At 40.5% G+C, this 20103-nt stretch overlaps 1 protein-coding gene across 15 annotated transcripts in view; it reads right to left on the bottom strand.

The window, feature by feature from the left end:
* Nucleotides 1-20103, bottom strand: part of SNAP91 (synaptosome associated protein 91) — a 160307-nt gene that overhangs the window by 90482 nt on the left and 49722 nt on the right. For all 15 annotated transcript variants that reach the window (XM_043890301.1, XM_043890314.1, XM_043890312.1 and 12 more), the window contains 5 exons: nucleotides 12112-12254; nucleotides 11407-11482; nucleotides 10554-10656; nucleotides 8220-8313; nucleotides 6161-6272 (listed from right to left, as the gene is read on the bottom strand). In XM_043890301.1, the coding sequence (XP_043746236.1) occupies nucleotides 6161-6272; nucleotides 8220-8313; nucleotides 10554-10656; nucleotides 11407-11482; nucleotides 12112-12254 (528 nt within the window). The remainder of the gene's footprint in view (nucleotides 1-6160; nucleotides 6273-8219; nucleotides 8314-10553; nucleotides 10657-11406; nucleotides 11483-12111; nucleotides 12255-20103) is intronic.

Below are 20103 nucleotides of genomic sequence, written 5' to 3' on the forward strand. Positions count from 1 at the left end.
ATTTTTCTTGGTAATTTAGGATTAAGGAATAAAAGAGATTCAATGATGATGGTTTTAGGTTATAATCTCATAAATGTTTCTGTAACAGTGGTAATGACATAGAAAGGCATTGATCAGTGCAAAGCTTAACTCCTCTTATCCCCTTAGAAACCAGAGAAACTGACACAGAGGGGATGGGCCTAGAAATGCGTGTTTTTCCTTCATATTAAAGATAACACGTTGATTTTCAGTATTTGAAATGATCAAATGCTGATATTTGTAACATGAATCTTTACAAAGTGCTAATGAAGTCCTTTGTCATATTAGTACTGACTTTCACAGAGAGACTGTCCTAGGAAAAGGATCAGATGAAAAGGTATCTCATTCCAGTGAAACAAACTGAGACTTTGTGTGTGGACTCTTACTAATGACCATTAGTCAGTACGGGAAGCATCTTCTTATTCATAGCTCAGAGCGATAAAATGCTTGCAAAGATCCACACCACTATAGATTACAACTTTAGATACAGAGAATTGGTCATGAAGTCCTTGACTGAAACTCACCTATAATATACAGTTAATTCCCAACACCATTTAGTAAACAAACAAAAACAGACCTGTCTCAAAACACTCAGGATACTGAGTGTAGCTTTTATCTTCTGGAGTGTTACTTTTACAAGACCAAGTTGACAACAAGGCTGAACAAAGACCATTCAATGCCAGAGTGTACAGCTACCACTTTTGAGAACTCAGGTCTCTAATTTTAAAAGGTACAACTCTTCTTTTCTGCTCCTAATCACAGCCAAGAGACCATCTTTTCCTAATGAAATAAAAATATTTATTGAGCTGTTATTATTTTAAGGAGAAAATATGTTTAGGACAATCTTTCAAAAAAGTCAACATACAGCTACGTGGCATTGAAGGAAGGAACTGTTCAAGACAACAACAGGAGAGAGTCATGTGACTTAATATCTTTAATCGCTAAATCAATCATAAGGGCATTAAATCCAATGTTCCTGAAACAGAAGTAGGGATGAAAGTGGGGTGCCCTGGGGACAGAGGATGAGAATGAATCATTTCTGACTGGCATGGATTTTAGTAAACGGGCAACTCAAAGAGAGTTTCTAACTGAGACTTCAGGTTTAAAAGACTAATTACTGTAACTCATTATAATTATCATAAACAGAAACAAGGAAGTTAAGGACAAATTTAACAGCTGTTTCAGAGACTGCCAAGTTTTAGGTAAGAACGTAGTAGCTGGGACTTCCCTGGTGGTCCAGTGGTTAAGAATCTGCCTTGCAACACAGAGGACGAGGGTTCAATCCCAGGCCAGGGAACTAAGATCCCATATGCTACGACGCAACTAAGCCCATGTGCCATAACTACTGAGTTCGTGCACCACAGCTAGAGAATCTGTGCACCGCAGTGAAAGAGCCTGTGTGCCACAACGAAGACCCGACACGGCCAAATTTTTTTAAAATTCCATAAAAAAGAACGCGGTATCTAAATTTAAATGTCAACAAATCAGTAGACATGCAAAACTGAAGCTCAGGAGGAAGGGAAGAACTGAAAGTATAGATGTGAGACTCATCATAATGAAGATAAAAACTTTCCAGTGAAGAGCATACAGAAAAAGCCAAATAGTACATGGCTGAAAATGAACTTCAGCAACAGCTCACATTTATGAGCCATAATGAAGAGGAGTAAGATCAGCCAGCAAAAGTGGCTGGCAAAAGTCTTACTTGGCTTGCTGACAAACTCCCCCACCTGAAATAAAAGTGATATGGTTTTGAACGGCAAGCCATAGGTAGAAATTTTTCCCCACAAAAGGCAAAACCTCCCAGGGCCCTGTATTCGACAGTCACTGGTGCGCCCGAGTCCACTCTTTTTCTATCCTCATGAGAAGCCAGGATGGCAAAATTCAGTTCTGCACATTAGACAGACTTCGGGGTGATCTGGAAGGGGAAACTGAGGCAGCAGCAGGCTTCCTGTTCCCGTCCAGCTGTCTCTTACGGTAAGTGATGAGCTCCTGGGAGGGCAGACATCCTCCCCAGCACTCCCCTGGCACCCTCCAGCTTCCTGGGCTTTGAGGGTAACGGCCACAGTCACAGCCACTGGCTTTGACTCCCTATATCCCTGGATTGCAGCGTCCAGGGTCACTTCTCCAGCTTTCCAGTTTGCAAGGCAGCCAAGGCGGCATCAGCACACCTTCAAGGAGGGCCTCAGAAGCAGCAGCTTCCCTAGGGCGCAGGAACTTATTACTTCAGAAGCATCTCCGGAGGCCGAGCCCAGACCCAGTTCCTGCAGGCTTCCGGCTATTACAAGAGGACCCAACCCTTTGTTCTGAATCCTCTTCTATTTAGAATACATAGAGTGGTTTCTGTTTCTGGCATAAGAAACAATATTCAGCGCTGAACTGGCTTCAGAAATCAGACCCTCAAAAATAAAGTGGGGAGTCTGGGATCAGATATGCAACCTAACTGAATTTGAAGGCAGAGATGACCACCTGCAGCTAGAGGAGAAATGGATTCGTGGAATCCATGCTGCAGAGGAGCAAAATAATTACTTAAATTATGGCCTGTGGTTTTCTGAAATGAGCACCTTAGAATGAAGCTTATCAGAACAAGCAGCGGCTGGGAGAGAACCATGATGAGAAGAGGCAGATGGAACGGTGGGGAGGGCGCCTGCTTCTGACTCCACCCGAGAGCTTAAAAAGGAAAATGACAACACAGGATTTAAAATGATTGGCTCAAGGCTCCAGTCAGACTATGGTACTCCATGCTGCCCTGCAATAATCTTATCCTTGCAGTCACAGGGCTGTCATCGCTAAAGTCAGAGTCTAATCTTGTCAGTTGCTGAATTATAACATGTGTGGCTAAATTAAATTTCTAGCCTCAATGTGGTCTCCTTTGTGAACGTTAGGGCTCTTATTGAGAAAGAAAAGGACTTGGTAGATTCAAACCAAAATGAGCTACCTTTGCTGGAAAAAGTGTTTCCTTCTCCATCTGAAGATGTTGGTCCTGCCTTGCTTGGAGATTCTATAATCACCCCACCTTCCACGTGCGTGCTAAGGCACTTTAGTCGTGTCCAACTCTTTGTGACCCTATGGACTGTAGCCCATCAGGCTCCTCTGTCCATGGGATTCTCCAGGCAATAATACTGGAGTGGGCTGCCATCTCCTCCTCCAGGGGATCTTCCTGACCCAGGGACCAAACCCTCATCTGTCTCCTGCATTGGCAGTCAAGTTCTTTACCACCAATGCCACCTGGGAAGCCCATCTGCCATGAGAGAATAAAAATTCTCCTTATGCCCCATCCCTCTACTTCTTACTCCTCTCCCCTTGCCAACTGCTTCAATTCAGAGAATTAGTTGTAGAACCCAGCAATCCAGCCTAACCTCGGGAGACAAGTACAAAGTCTGCCTCAAGAGGAAAACACCATACGTACTAAAAGCAGTGCAAGACTGTCCACGATCATGTTGGCAGTAGGGCTGCCAGAGAAGATACACGACCCTGAGTTAAATTTAAATTGTAAAAAAAATAATTTTTAACATAAGTAGCTCCCAGATATTCTAAGGGACTTACTTACACTCAAAAACTTACTCATGTTGATCTGAAAACAAACTGAACTAGATGTCTTGTAGTCTTTTTCCTCCTGAATTGGACAATCCTAATTGATATAAGTCTAGAGAAACCAAACAAATTCTAAAGGTTCTGAGCAGGAAAGAAGGACCACTACTTTCTTTTTTGTGTTGTCACTGATAATTCATCAAGGTGAGTGAACAGGCCAAAAATTACCGATTCAGAATGCTGGCCTGAGCATCCGTGAGTAGCTCCAACACAGTGGTTCCCAAATGGAAGTCCCGCAGATCAGCGGTAATGGTATTTATCAAGCCCTTCCGAGACACACAGATTCTCAGGCCCTACCCTAGACCCGCTGAATTAGATGTGTGTGCGTGCGTGCTCAGTCATGTCCGACTCTGTGGCCCCATGGACTGTAGCCTGTCAGGTTCCTCTGTCCGACAGACTCTCCAGGCAAGAATACTGGAGTAGGCTTGCCATCTCCCTCTCCAGATCTACTGAATTACAAACTCTGGGTTCAAGTCCAGCAATCTCAATTTCAATAAGCCCTCCAGATATTCTTGAGTCAAAGCCTTGAAGGACAGCCCAAAGCATCTATTCCTCCTCTATGGCAAAGGGACATTTACCAGAGTGACTACACACGTGGAAAGGGACATGCCCAGTTTTCCGGGACACAGGCTCTAAGCCGATGCTATTCTCTAGGGATCCCAAAAACGTCGCTATTATTTTCTACCAATCTGAGTGGAGGCTTTCTGGGGATTAGGAGATTAAAAAAATTACAATCGGTGGATGCACAAAACTAACATTGGTTATTTCCCCAGTTTTCTGAATACATAGATGGAACAGAAATATTCTGAACCTAGCAGAATCCTCACACCGGCTTCCTGATCTCTGCAAACCTACAGGGTAGCAATTCCATCATATTCCCAGTTAAACTTTCATATCTGGTTTGTGCAAAAGGTAAGTGGATTTTAGAGATGAACCACAAGTCACTGGAAACTTGATTAGGTGATGATTCTCACTTGCAGACAGCCAGATGTGCTGTCCTTTCCAGCATAAAATCAGCACAGTTCCTGACATGGGATAAGCATCTATCAAACTAGCAAGTTCTTTTGTACATAGTCCAGTAAGCATAGCCCATTAGAAGTCGTTTGCTTTCATCTGGCAAGGATGCCAGTACATGCTCATTGTCTTAAAATTTTAAGTATATTAATCTCTCCGGCTGTCCTAATGTCAATGGATACTATTTGACGACATCAGGCTGATCGTAGCTGGTGGGCAAGAATTTCATATATGCTAGGTGCCTTAATAAGTCACATGCAGGTCAAAGAGAAGGACAGTCTACGGAAGCCTAGGGATCTGCTACCTCAATGCAGTTTCTGCGGGTCCAAAGGTCCCCTCCACAGGAAAGACACACTGCTTCACCTTGCACTTCCTATAATGAAAATGCAGGCGCTCTGCTGAGTTTTTCTGTTTTGGAGGTAACACAGACAACACGTGTATGTGCCGCTCTAAACAGAGCGTCTGGTACAGTGTCGCATGGAAGCAGGGCCCAGATCAAGGACAACTCTGCAACTGCTCCAACCTCGAGCCCCATGGGGCTTTAGATCCTGCAGATGGAAAGACACTCAGAGTGTCTGCAGGAGATCCAAATGCTGCAGGCGGCTCTGGCGTACACCAGTAGGAAAACACAGTAGACACTTCTCGTGCTTTGAAGCAGGGCCCTATCTTTCTTAGACAGTAACTAACCTCCTTCGGAAAAATTGCTCTTGGCTTGCTTCTAGAGACTGAGGGTTCTGACCTCAGAGAACACCAAGTGATCCTAAGACCAAGCAGTATCTAATACACCAAATCATAAAGCTGAACAAGTGCGAGAATATAATCCACCACCAAATGGAGGTGGTAACATAAGAGATCAGCCTGGAGTAGCTCCTAAACACCCAGGTAAGGTTGTATGAACAGGTGGCTCAACTCCCACTGCACCTACGTCTTCTGGATGGCTATTTCTCCCCATTCAATGATGCCTATGGTCACTGGGGAGTTTTCTATGACCAGTTAACAGAGAGAAAAGAGAAATCCAGCTTGACTTAGAGATGTTTTCTCAAACTGGCACCAGCTGGAAGAGGTTTGCTGAACCATTACATCCCAGGAAGGGGTGACTTGTCAGTAGAAAGAAATCTTTCATTGGAGGCCGATCGTCAAGCAGTGTCTCTATGTCATTTTCACCTTATGTGGAAGGAAAGATGGTGAGACGAATGGAATTACATCAAAATAGGAGCATGTCAGGGGTGGCTTCAGAGGTGGTTGTCAGCACAGTGGAAGTTATTCATCATTATGAGTCTTAATCCAAGAGGCAAAGTCCAGAATCTGCTCCTTCAGGCAATCCAAAATTTTCTAAGCACCAAAACCCCCGTATGGAATCCCTTTACGCTGAAAATACCTACAGTGCTTTCCATTCCCTGCACTTAACCTTGATGTAAGAACACACACAGAAATGTGACCTGAGTTATGTCTTTAGATTTTTTATGAAGTCTATGGTATCTAAATCTCTGCAGTCTGATACCGTCTCTCTTCATAGACACCATTCAGTAATTCTACCTACCAAGTAAATTAATCACTCCATCGTTGTAACAAGCAAAAAGTTTGATAAGGTCTTTGAAAAGAAGCATAAATGCAGCATTTATGACCCCATTTGTTAGTTCATTTGGATGCACCTAGAAAAAGATGAAAATTTCATCTGTTAACTGCAAGTCATCAAATGACAATTCTTCTCAGAGCGTGTTAAAAAGTCTCAAATTATTACCAAGAAATTCACTCATATTCAACAGATGCTATATAACTCTTTTAGTAATCTTACTAATACATAAAAAAGGATTGCCAATTGTTTCTTTCAATTTAAGTCAATGAAGCTGGCCTATCAAGTATAAGAAAAATACACATTTTATGTAATTAATGATCCACAGATAAATCAAACCCAACTTCTGAACACTTGTCCTCTTGCTGTTTTCACTATGTTATAGTGCATTCTTTCCCTCCCCATATGTAATGGTCTCTTTGGAAGGGTTCAGACACCAGGGGCCTGCAGTGACTCAGAGAGGAAGCCTAGCATAGGGAATAGACACCTCAGCCAACTACCCCTAAAATAATTCTTGAGACTCATAGCATTTACCCACCACCCACCAAATACTCTAATCACCAGCACAAAGAAGAATAATTTCTCCCCATTTCCTAATCCCTGCTCTGCTCTTTCTCATTCTATGACTTCTTTTCTCTTTTAATTAAGACAATACTAACATTAAAGGTAAGGAAAGCAAAGAAAAATGAATGAATAAAGACAAAAAAGTTAAGGGAAGTAGTTCCATATATAGCTAACTGAACTCCTTACTGTAAAATCTTTCATAAGACAGTAACATGGTTTGCTGCTTTATCTGAAATTTCACGGGAGTTGGGTGCTGTGACTAGGACTTGGTGATAGACTAACCCATATAATCTTAACAGAGATTTCAAATAATAGTATTTGAGGAAAATCTTTGTTTTAGTCAACCACCAAAATGGAGGAAAGTTAACAATGTGAGTTATAAATCTCCCTACACATCAGAATGTTTTATTTTCATGGACCAGATATATTTCTTTAATTGAACTTTTTATTTAGAAATTATTGCACGTCCACATGCAATTATAAAAAAAACAAGAGATTCCACATACTATTTACAAAATTATAGTACAACCTCACAATCAGGATATGGATACTGATACAATATACCAATCTTATTCAGATTTCTCCAATTTTACTTGCTGCAAATGTGTTTAGTTCTATATAATCTTACCACATGTATAAACTAGTGTAGTTATACCAGAGTCATGACACAGGTATGGTTTTAAGAAACAAGTCATGTTGGTATCATCCAAAAGAAGGACCATGACAAAAGAAAAATAATTCTCTTCTGCAGATGGTGTCATACAAGCAGACTGTATAAAATGGTTTTTAATAGCAGGCTGGGGTATTTACTTGGACGTCCCTTCTGCAGCCACTTGATCCTGTCAAACACAACAGGAGGCCACCATCCTGCTCTGAACATAAGGATCCAAGAATGCACTGCTTGTGGTTTTCCATGACTGAAGTTATTTAACACCTGTAAACTGCTCTGACAATCTGGGAAACCAAAATTATCTCCATCACACTGACAGCCTAAACTAAGTGTTCATCCAGTTCACTGACATGAAAATGAAAGTGTTAGTCGCTTAGTCATGTCCAACTTTTTGCAACCCCAGGGATTGTACCTCTGTCCATGGAATTCTGCAGGCAAGAATACTGGAGTGGGTTGCCATTGCCTTCTCCCGGGGATCTTCCCAACCCAGGGATCGAACCCAGGTTTCCCGCATGGCAGACAGATTCTTTACCAGCTGAGCCACCAGGGAAGCCCAAGAATACTGGAGTGGGTAGCCTATCCCTTCTCCAAGGAAATCTTCCTGACCCAGGAATTGAACCAGGGTCTCCTGCATTGCATGTGGATTCTTTATCCACTGAGCTACCAGGGAAGCCCCTCACTGACATGAGGGGAATCTAAATCTACTTCCTGAGGAAGTTCTTTATCTGCAGCCCACTTTCCAACAAAAGGCAACGTAACTGTGTAAGACGCATTTTCTGGTGAGATACGCACATCAAATTCCAGCAGCGCATCAATCTGTCCCTGCAGTATGGGCATGCTCTTCAGCAGCTTCTCGGGAGCCATCGTCCTCATGACACCGTCAGCCCTACAAGTAATAAAAAAGGGAAAGGTAACACTTACTCATATGTGGAAAACTTGAGACCATGCACATTATTCTAAGCCATTTCCCTCCTGTGCTGTGCGTGCTTAGTCACTCAGTCATGTCCGACTCTTTGCGACCCCACGGACTACAGCCCCCCAGGCTCCTCTGTCCACGGGATTCTCCAGGCAAGAATACTGGAGTGGGTTGCTGTTTCCTCCTCCAGGGGATCCCAACCCAGCGATCAAACCCAGGTCTCCCACGCTGCAGGCGGATTCATTACCATCTGAGACCTGTGGGTTGATTTGGAGATATGAAGAGGCCGTGCTGGGTCTCCTCTCTACACTCACAATCCTCAACGACACAGGCAATGCTTTCTACGTGCTGCCCTCAGTGTGGGCTGGATGAAAGAGGCCAACTGAATTTATGAATGGACTTTTCTAAGTCTACAAAAGAAATATTAATACTAGTATTAACACTCTAGGTCCCCTCAACCCCAGCTTGTTTGTTTTTGAGAGAGAGATAAAACATGTCTTGGAAGACTTCAAAACCTGAAGGACTAGGAGCAGAATTTATACTATTAACCATCACGTGATGAAAAGGCCATTCCGATTTGCAGTTTGGTCAAAAAGAGTTGAGAGTAAATAACCAGCTGAAGAGAATGAGACTGCAGGGAGCACTGCAGGGAGCACTGCAGGGAGCACTCACCGCAGGCCTCCTAAGGAGCCCCTGCATCCAAACAGTCAAGAAGCAACAGGACTGAAACCGCGGAGGAAAATGCCCAAGTGATGTGAACAGGCTGATAATGGCAGCTTTTGGAGTCTCTCCCACTCCTGGGGCAGGGAAAGCATCCGCAAGTGCCCTTATGTGCCTATTCAGGGTGCAGAAGTGTCTAAGAAGGCTGTGGTCTTACTCTGGAGAGGTCATGATCGAGCTAGAACATCAGCTAAGGCTGCCCACGGCCACATAAGAAGTCAGAGGAAGGCATACGAACCAGAATCATCTCTAATAGAAGGGGATAAAGCCAAAATCTTAATTTTATAAAATGTTCACCCACAAGAAACTAATCTATTTTGAACAGGCAAGATTATATTTTTCAGCTAAGTTTAGGTCAGCTATCAGAAAATAAGAGCTATATCTTTTGGGGGTGATTCTTGAGACTAAAATATTAAATTTTCTATAATATGTTGCCATTATTTCAAATTAGGAATGGATACAGGATCTGCAGAGGAAGAGATGCTTAGATAGCATCATCAACTCAATGGACATGAATCTGAGCAAACTCCGGGAGATACTGGAGGACAGAGGAGCTTGGCATGCTACAGTCCATGAGGTCACAAAGAGTCAGACACAACTTAGTGACTGAACAACAAGATTTGTACAGATTTATGGTTGAACACTTCTGATTAAATTCAAACAAGTATTTAGAGGAAAATAAATGGTAATTATAAATTAAACATGCAAATGTTTCTGTATCAGTGAGATTTTCCTAACCAAAGATTAGTATTATCAGTTCAATTATGGTGTGTTTGTATGTGTGCTTGTGTGTGTGTACGTATAATAGTATGGGCTTCCCTGGTCGCTCAGTAGTGAATAATCTGCCTGCCAATGCAGGAGACACAGGTTTGGTCCCTGGGTCAGAAAGATCCCCTGGAGGAGGAAAATGGCAAACCACTCTAGTATTCCTGCTTGAGAAATCGCATGGACAGAGAAGACTGCTGGGCTACATCTATGGGGTTGCAAAAGAGTGGGACAAGACTTAGTAGCTCAATAGCAGCAACAATGTATAATAGTGGAACATATTACCTGTCAAAAACAGATCTCCATGCACACACACAGTTCAGTTTCACCTCAAACAAAACACACTGAAATAATTATTGTCAGCTACAGCCACATTCTTTTAAATGAAGCTTGTTTAAATTCTCTCCATTTAAAATTATTTAAAAGTATTTAAGTATTCAAGAATTTTGAGTTGATTTTTAACAAAATAAACTGTTGCACCATGTCAACTTTGAGCAGCAAATCAGATTTTCTGCATGAAAAAAAAAAACACAGTAACATTGCAACCTCAAGGCTAACTTTCATAATATTACTAGTTGAGTTTCTTTTTTTTTTTTTTTTTTAGGTGATTGTAAACTGGGCCTCCATGACCAAAATTAGTTGGTATTTAACTTAGTTAAGATAAATCAAGTATGTCTCAAAGACTTATTCTGCTCAAACAAAGATGAGAAAAAAAAAAAACATACCCTTTCTTCACTCTGGCAAAATCAAATGCCATCTGTCTGTAAGAGAAAGCCTTTTCATTCAAATATCTACTATAACGCCTTATGAAGGTAGACATGTCATAACCTGGAGGAATGACAGAGGAAATAAAACTAATTAATAAAATATGTTGAACTGTGCTTTGCTTAGTTCAAATTTTTTTAAACTCCTCAAATGTAAACAATTGTAAGATGAGGCGAATAAGTACCAGAAAGGCCTCATTTAAAATCCTACTTCAGGCAAAAATACTTTTGGCATGAGACATTCCAAGATTATTCCATTTAGTTATGCTACCATCTTTGCACAGAATGTCTTTTCTGATTTTTCCTTGCATTTTGGTTCACTATTTCAGACTTAATACATGTAGTTATCTGAGAACTATTCATGCTTGGTGTGCTTGCCTATACATAATAGACAAACAGAAAATACGATGAATGAACACATGATTGTAGTACAAATCCTATTAATTTACAAAAACATTTAAAACTGAGTATTTTTAAGTTGGGAATGTATTTTTAACTTCACTGCCTCCTATACCTTCATAAACAAACAACTGTGGGTCTAGCATACCCACTGTTATTTTTTAAGGTTATATACTGAAAGACAAAAAATAAAATGAATATATAATTCATATGCTGAGTTGCCTAACAATTAAATATTTTAAAGCTACTATAAAGTAACTATATAGCTATATTCATGTATACATTTATATTTTATCTAGTGGAGCTATCAGTTACAGTGATTTTCAATGAATTATTTTGAATTAATAATTTAAAAAATCAAAAGATTCTGTATCGAAAACATTAGCAAGAAAATTAAAAAACATAATATTCTTACCATGGGATCCACTTTTGTCCAAAAAATTGCTGAGATTGAAGAGTGTATTTCTAGAAGCCAAATACTGAATAAATCTCTGAAAAACAAAAATCAGAATCAAATATCAGTATTCTCAAAGCATTAATTTCAACAATTTCTGATATTAAATGGCATTTTTAGGGAATTTCTAAAAATAGGCATTCTCATTGTGATTTTTTTTTTTTCACTCAGTATAGTCCCTCGTCTCCCAGTTTTCTCTAATGGGGAATAAAAAAACTGAATCATACTCACTAAATCAGAATTAAATTTTATGATCTTTCATTTCTGTGTATAACAGAAACATTCGAATTTAATAGGATTCAGTAGGCATCCCATATAAAATGGCTAATTTTTAGTTTGTCAGTATTTTCCAAAATGAAACACTGTTATGTAAGCAATTTTCACACAGAGACACATAGGAATACTTTCAATGGGAAAAACAATTTTGTTGTTCCTTTCTCCTAAGATTTTTGTCTATTAATATGTTTACATGGTATATACATATTTAACACATGTCTAACAACATTTTTCTGAAAAAGAGCTAAACAGTATAGTAAAACTGTACTCCAGATGACTTTTCTATATACTTCCTCTTATTTTTCTAATTAGTAAAAGTGTAAAGGGACTTAAGGTTTATCAGTCTCCCTCCCCTGCCAAAAAAAGAAAACGTGGGTTTATGAGTTTTACCTCATTTCCATGCACCATGAGATGATGTGTAGTGACTAAAGCTTTAAATACAACCACCCAGCTACTGTTCGTTGCCCGCTCAAAGAGTGTGTCTGCCATCTGAGGAATATTAACATTGGTCTCATTGGTAGCCTGGATCAAATCTATGAGAACAGAAGATTTCAGTCAATAACACAAATGATTGTGTAAAAAAAAATCAATTTCAAATTTTAAACATTTAAACCTGTTTACAAAAGTATGAGTCCAAAATTGCATTGATAACAGCTAAAAAAATGTTCAAAAATTGTATGTAATATTTTCACACATGGACACATATTAATAAATATTTACCCAATGTATTTAATTTTTCTTGGGCTTTTTTTTTTTCTATTGAATTATCTTCTGTATCCTCTTCTGAATTTAATCAATTTTCTGGCCCCAGTGTGGTCTTTTAGAAATAGCAAACTCCAGGAATGCTAAGCTTCATGTTAATCTTTTTTGTTACCACTTCTAGAACAATGTCTCAAACACACAGATGTTTATTCTATACACCATCTGAAGGCAATAGCATATTTTTTTGAAACAGTATATCAAAAAGCCTACTTCAACTGGATTTTAATTTTGATGGGTGCTAATGAACACACTTGTCATGTACGTGGCAGAGGAGAGTAAACACTAAAAGAGGGAAGAATTCCTCTAAACCCATCTAAAGCTTTTACAGACCATCATACAGGCATTAAACTACAGTGATTTGACCTGAGTTTATAAGAGAGCAAATCTTCGTAACACATTCACTGTCCACATCTACAAATTAGCTGTGATTGCAGCTGTACCTCAGGGGAAAAAAACATCTATAGCCCCAAAAGAGGCTGACCAGAATCCAGAAAATAGAGCACTGTCAAAAAGTTAGCTGAGGCAACCAAAGATTATGTACTAAGGAACAGAAGCAAAGCCACTCTGAGGGCAGTGTGGCCTTAAAAAGACTACTGCAACTGCACAAGGTAACCTCTTCAGCAAAACAAAACTGCAGGAATTCTATCAGAGGTCATCCCCACCCTACAGAGGACCATATGTGATACCCAGGGCCTGGGATACTCCATGCAGCAAACGCCAACAACAAACCCACCCTGTTCCCCACTTAAAATCCACACTTAGTACTCATTAAGCTCCACATTTGTTTTATGCATCTATTTTACAAAAAAATAAACTTTTTAAAATTGATACTCCATCACTGAAATAGCTCTTATCTAAGATTAAAGGATATCAATCATTGATATGAATTATAAATGGACCAAATCAGATTTCTTTCCTACTTTATATTTATTTTAAACGTCTAGTCCCTGAACAGCCATCCCATAATGTCTCCTTTTATTGGAATTCTACTCATTCTTCAGGAAATCTTTCCTGGTCCTATTTGAATGTAGTCACATGTTCCTCTGCTTAAAAACCTGAGGCATTTTATTCTTAGTGCCTAAAAGCTGGTGGGCTACTGTCCATGGTGTTGGAAAGAGTCGGACACGACTGAACGCGCGCACACACACACACACATCGACATCAGATGTGTGTCTGTCATAAGTTCCTATAGTTCCCGGAGGATGGAAACAATCATACCAATGTCTGTTTCCTGGCAGGGCTTTGGAGGACACAGCATGCAGTAAACATGTGTTGAACAAAATGTATAATAACCAAAATACTTTCCCCCAAATCTAAACAAACAGTTCTTTGAAAAAGACAAATTGCTATACTCTAACATGATTTTCCAAGATTATATCATAGGACTGCTTTATACCTGAAACTCATTATCAGTTACAAGCTCTTCTATTTCTTTATTTATTAAACTGGTGATGTGGAAATGTACTGCTGATCAGAGTAGATGAATACAAGCTCAGATAGTAAACAAGTCCCTGGAAGAATACAGAGATGCAGAATGACAGAGCAGGAAAGAGTCCAAGTCCAGAGCCCAGCTCAGCAACCATTTAGATGTGCAACTTCAGAGAAATCACTTACTATACCTGTGGTTTTGTTCCTTAACTTTAAAATGGCGGTAATAATTACTACCTTTCAGAGTTATTACAGGGCTTCCCTGGGGTCTCAGCAGTAAAAACTCAGCCTGCAATGCAGGAGTTGCAGGAGACTTGGGTTTGATCTCTGAGTCGGGAAGATCCCCTGGAAGAGGGCATGGCAACTCACTCCAGTATTCCTAGTTGGAAAATCACACGGACAGAGGAACCTGGCCAGCTACAGTCCACAGGGTCGTAAAGAGTCATACACGACATGACTGAAGCGACTGAGCACGGGGTTATTACAGAGATTGCAAACGGTCTGAAGAAAGTAGGTAGGTACCCAACGTAAATGCTTGTACATGCTGTGATCCATACACTGCACTGAGAATATGGTGGGGCATTAGCAAAGATGCCATGGGAAGCAAAGAGTTGAGCGGGACCCTAAAGTCAGCTGTGATGTGGGAGAGGAGGGAGGACATTTTTAGCAAATGTGCAAAGAGTAAAGCTGTAAAAAAATGATGAATGTGACAGAGCACTGGGTTTGAGTCTAGAGGGATGAGATGGGGTGGGAGGAAGGTTCAAGAGTGGGGGACATATGTATACGTATGGCTGATTCATGCTGATGTATGGCAGAAATGAACACAATATTGTAAAGCAATTATCCCCCAATTAAAAAATAAATAAGAGGCACCATCTCACATCAGTCAGAATGGCTGCTATCAAAAAGTCTGCAAACGATAAATGCTGGAGAGGGTGTGGAGAAAAGGGAACCCTCTTACACTGTTGGTGGAAATGCAAACTAGCACAGCTAGTATGAAGAACAGTGTGGAGATTCCTCAAAAAACTGGAAACAGAACTGCTGTACGACCCAGCAATCCCACTGCTGGACATACACACCAAGGAAACCAGAACTGAAAGAGACACGTGCACCCCAATGTTCATCGCAGCACTGTTTACAACAGCCAGGACATGGAAGCAACCTAGATGTCCACTGGTGGACGATTAGATAAGACGTTGTGGTACATATACACAATGGAATATTACTCAGTTATTAAAAAGAACGCACTTCAGTCAGTTCTAATGAGGTGGATGAAAGTGGAGCCTATTATACAGAGTGAAGTAAGTCAGAAAGAAAAGCACAGTACAGTATATTAATGCATATATATGGAATTTAGAAAGATGGTAATGATGACCCTATATGTGAGACAGCAGAAGAGACACAGATATAAAGAACAGACTTTTGGACTCTGTGGGAGAAGGTGAAGGCGGGATGATTTGAGAGAATAGCATTGAAACATGTATATTATCATATGTGAAATAGATGACCAGTCCAAGTTCGATGCGTGAAACAGGGCACCCAAAACTGGTGCACTGGGACAACCTAAAGGGATGGGATGGGGAGGGAGGTGGGAGGGGGTTTCGGGATGGGGGATGTATGTACTCCCGTGGCTGATTCCTGTTGATGTATGGCAAAAACCACCACAATATTGTAAAGTAATTAGCCTCCAACTAAAATAAATAAATTTTTAAAATAAATAAAATTTTAAAAAATGAGTGCCTCCTAGGAGAACTGTGGTGGTTTAGGGCTGCGTATATGTGGACAGATGGAGGGGAGAGCTTTACTAAAGAGCCAAGGAAAGGCCAGTGAGAGATCTCACACCTCACATTAAAGAGTTTCAACTTTAACCTATGGAGCAAGGGGAACCCCTGGGAGTATTTCAGCAGAAAAGTACCAGTAGAACTCTTCTTTTACAGGCACCCACATGACTTGGCTGAGTACTAAATAACACCTGCAAGGTAAGAAGAAATACAAGATAAGAAATAATTACCTTTGTCTGAAAAGATACAACAGAGACAAGGGCAAGTCAGAAAGCCCAGCTGAGAGCCAGGGAGAAGATGAACCTGAACTCGTGAAAAGGCAGTGGAGACAGAGAGAAATAATGACAGTAGCGGAAAAGTATTTAGGAGGTAAAGCTGATGGGGATTTGCGAGTGAGCACTCAGATACTGTAAGTAAAAGGAAAAGGAATCTTAAATTTAATTACGGATTTCTAGTTTAGGGCCCAATGAATGCTTTTTTACTGACACAGGAGGAAAGCTGGTTCCAAAGGAGATATAAACTATTTTTGACATGATATATATGAAGTAGCTGTTGGAAGTCAAGTTGAGATGTCTGACAGGGGACTGGAAAGAAGTGAAATGTTAGTCGCTCAGTTTTTGCAAATCCCACAGGCTGGGGCTTGCCAGGCTCTTCCGTCCATGGGATTCTTCAAGCAAGAGTACTGGAGTGGGTTGCCATTTCTTTCTCCAGGGGATCTATCTGACCCAGGGATCGAAACGGGGTCCCCAGTATTGCAGGCAGACTGTTTACCATCTGAGCCACCAGCGAAGCTCAGAGGATTGGAAGCTGGTTCTAAAGCTTAGGAGAAACACAAGGCCTAGACACAACTTTGGGAATCACCAGCAACAACAAACAACAGTGAGAGCCAGACATGGAACAACAGACTGGTTCCAAATTGGGAAAGGAGTCCGCCAAGACTGCATATTGTCACTCTGCTTATTTAATTTATATACAGAGTACATTATGTGAAATGTCAGGCTGGATGAAGCACAAGCTGGAATCAAGATTGCAGAGAGAAATATCAATAACTTCAGATGTGCAGATGATTGACACCATCCTAATGGCAGAAAGCAAAGAGGAATTAAAGAGCCTCTTGATGAGAGTGAAAGAGGAGAGTGAAAAATATGGCTTAAAACTCAATATTCAAAAAACTTAAGATCATGGCATCTGGTCCCATCACTTCATGGCAAACAGATGGGGAAAAATGGAAACAGTGACAGAGTTTTTATTTTCTTGGACTCCAAAATCACTGTGGGCGGTGACCGCAGCCACGAAATTAAAAGACACTGGCTCCTTGGAAGAAAAGTTGTGACAAACCTAGACAGCATATTGAAAAACAGAGACATTACTTTTTCAACAAAGGTCTGTATAGTCAAAGCTATAGTTTTTCCAGTAGTCATGTACAGATGTGAGAGTTGAACCATAAAGAAGGCTGAGCACGGGTGAACTGATGCTTTCAAACTGTGGTGCTGGAGAAGACTCTTGGAAGTCCCTTGGACTGCAAGGACATCAAACCACTCAATCCTAAAGGAAATCAATGCTGACTATTCATTGGAAGGACTGATGCTGAAGCTGAAGCTCCAATACCTTGGCCACCTGATACAAAGAGCCAACTCACTGGAAAAGACCCTGATGCTGGGAAAGATTGAGGGCAGGAGAAGGGGGCAACAGAGGATGAGATGGTTGGACGGCATCATTGACACAACAGACATGCATTTGAGCAAACTCCTAGAGATAATGAAGGACAGGGAAGCCTGGCGTGCTGCAGTCCATGGGCTCACAAAGAGTTGGACATGACTGACCGACTGAATAACAACAGCAATGATACAGGAGATGAGATCATGTATGCAGAGGAGATAACCCATGGATCATACACAGAACAGTGAAAAGCATCTGTTATAAAAAAGGAAATAAGAAGAAAAATTAAGAAAGACCAATATTTAGGAGGGCTTCCCTGGTAGCTCAGGTGATAAAGAATCCGCCTGCAAGGCAGGAGACCCAGGTTTGATCCCTGGGTCAGGAAGATCCCCTGGAGAAGGGAACAGCAACCTACTCCAGTATCCTTGCCTGGAAAATTCCATGGACAGACCACGGGGTTGCAAAGAGTCAGACACAACTGAGTGACTATCGCTAATATTTAAGAGATGACTGGAAAACAACTGAATGAAACAGCAGCCAGAACGGTAGAGAGAAGCCTGGGAAAATTAAATTTTGGAGCCAATTAAGAAGCAAGCTCCAAATATCTCAAGTAGCAATTAGGGATAACTGGTATCAAACACTACTGAAAGTCTGAGTAACTAGAACCCTAAGAATAGAAGGTGTGACTAGGAGACTGCTGCCATGTAAAAGAAATAAATAAAGCCCAAGCACAGACTGGATGTGATATTTAAAGCTAGGAGATGAGACCAAGAAAGAAAAGTCAAAATGAGCTGAGTTTGAAAAGACAGTAGAGGTATTTTATGGGATCTTCTCCAGGAAGGATAAGGTCTAGAACCCAGGGCTCAGATGTTGGGATTAGCCTCAGAGAGGGTTACACAACGAAGAGGTAAAGATGGGTGCTCTTGAGTGGAGACGGAGAAGGATGACTGAAAGAAGGCCACTGAGAAGTTCCTAGTGAAGAAGTAAGTTATTAATTTTATAAAATCATAATTTTAGTATACTCATCTTTGTAATTCTCTATGTCAGGATTGGCAAACTACAGCTTGCTGGGCAAACCAGGTCTGCTTGCTGGTTTTTGTTTTGTTTTGTTTTCAAATCATCCTTTATTTATTGCTTTTTCATGCAGCCTTATTTTTTTATATTTTTCATTTATTTTTTTATTGAAGGACAATTGCTTTACAGAGTTTTGTTGTTTTCTGTCAAACCTCACCCTGAATCAGCCATAGGTAAACATATATCCCCTCCCTTTTGAACCTCCCTCCCATCTCCCACCCCATCCTATCCCTCTAGGTTGATACAGAGCCCCTGTTTGAGTTTCCTGAGCCACACAGCAAATTCCCATTGGCTATCTATTTTACACATGGTAATGTAAGTTTCCATGTTACTCTTTCCATCTCACCCTCTCCTCCCCTCTCCCCATGTCCGTAAGTCTATTCTCTATGTCTGTTTCTCCATTGCTGCCCTGTAAGTAAATTCTTCAGTACTATTTTTCTAGATTCCATATATATGCATTAGAATACAATATTTATATTTCTCTTTATGACTTACTTCACTCTGTATAATAGGTTCTAGGTTCATCCACCTCATTAGAAGTGACTCAAAGGCATTCCTTTTTATGGCTGAGTAATATTCCATTGTGCATGTGTACCACAACTTCTTTATCCATTCATCTGTTGATGGACATCTAGGTTGCTTCCATGTTCTAGCTATTGTAAATAGTGCTGCAATGGACAATGGGATACATGCGTCTCTTTCAATTTTGATTTCCTCAGGGTATATGCCTAAGAGTGGGATTGCTGGGTCATATGGTGGTTTTATTCCTGATTTTTTAAGGAATTTCCATACTGTCTTCCATAGTGGCTGTATCCATTTACATTCCCACCAACAGTGCAAGAGCGTTCCCTTTTTTCCACACCCTTTCCAGCATTTATTGTTGGTAGACTTTTTGATGATGGCCATTCTGACTGGAGTAAGGTGATTATCTCATTGTAGCTTTGATTTGCATTTCTCTAACACTGAGTGATGTTGAGCATCTTTTCATGTGTTTGTTAGCCACCTATATGTCTTCCTTGGAGAAATGTCTGTTTAGGTCTTTTTCCCAGTTTTTGATTGGGTTGTTTATTTTTCTGGTATTGAGTTGTATGAGCTGCTTGTATATTTTGGAAATTAATCCTTTGTCAGTTGTTTCATTTTCTATTATTTTCTCCCATTCTGAGGGTTGTCTTTTCACCTTGCTTATAGTTTCCTATGCTGTGCAAAAGCTTTTAGGTTTAATCAGGTCCCACTTGTTTACTTTTGTTTTTATTTTTGTTACTCTAGGAGGTGGGTAATAGAGGATCTTGCTTTGATCTATGTCATTGAGGGTTCTGCCTGTTTTCCTCTGAGAGTTTTATAGTTTCTGGCCTTACATTTAGGTCTTTAATCCATTTTGAGTTTATCTTTGTGTATGGTGTTAGGAAGTGTTCCAATTTCATTCTTATACATGTAGCTTGTCCAGTTTTCCCAGCACCATTTATTGAAGAGGTTGTCTTTACTCCATTGTACCTTCTTGCCTCCTTTGTCAAAAATAAGGTACCCATAAATGCATGGGTTTCTTTCTGAGCTTTTTACCTTATTTCATTGGTCTATATTTCTGTTTTTGTGCCAGTACCATACTGTCTTGATGACTGTAGCTTTGTAGTATAATCTGAAGTCAGGAAGGTTGGTTCCTCCAGCTCCATTTTTCTTTCTC

This window comes from Cervus elaphus, chromosome 28 (assembly GCF_910594005.1).
Source record: "Cervus elaphus chromosome 28, mCerEla1.1, whole genome shotgun sequence".
NCBI classification, from domain to species: domain Eukaryota; kingdom Metazoa; phylum Chordata; class Mammalia; order Artiodactyla; family Cervidae; genus Cervus; species Cervus elaphus.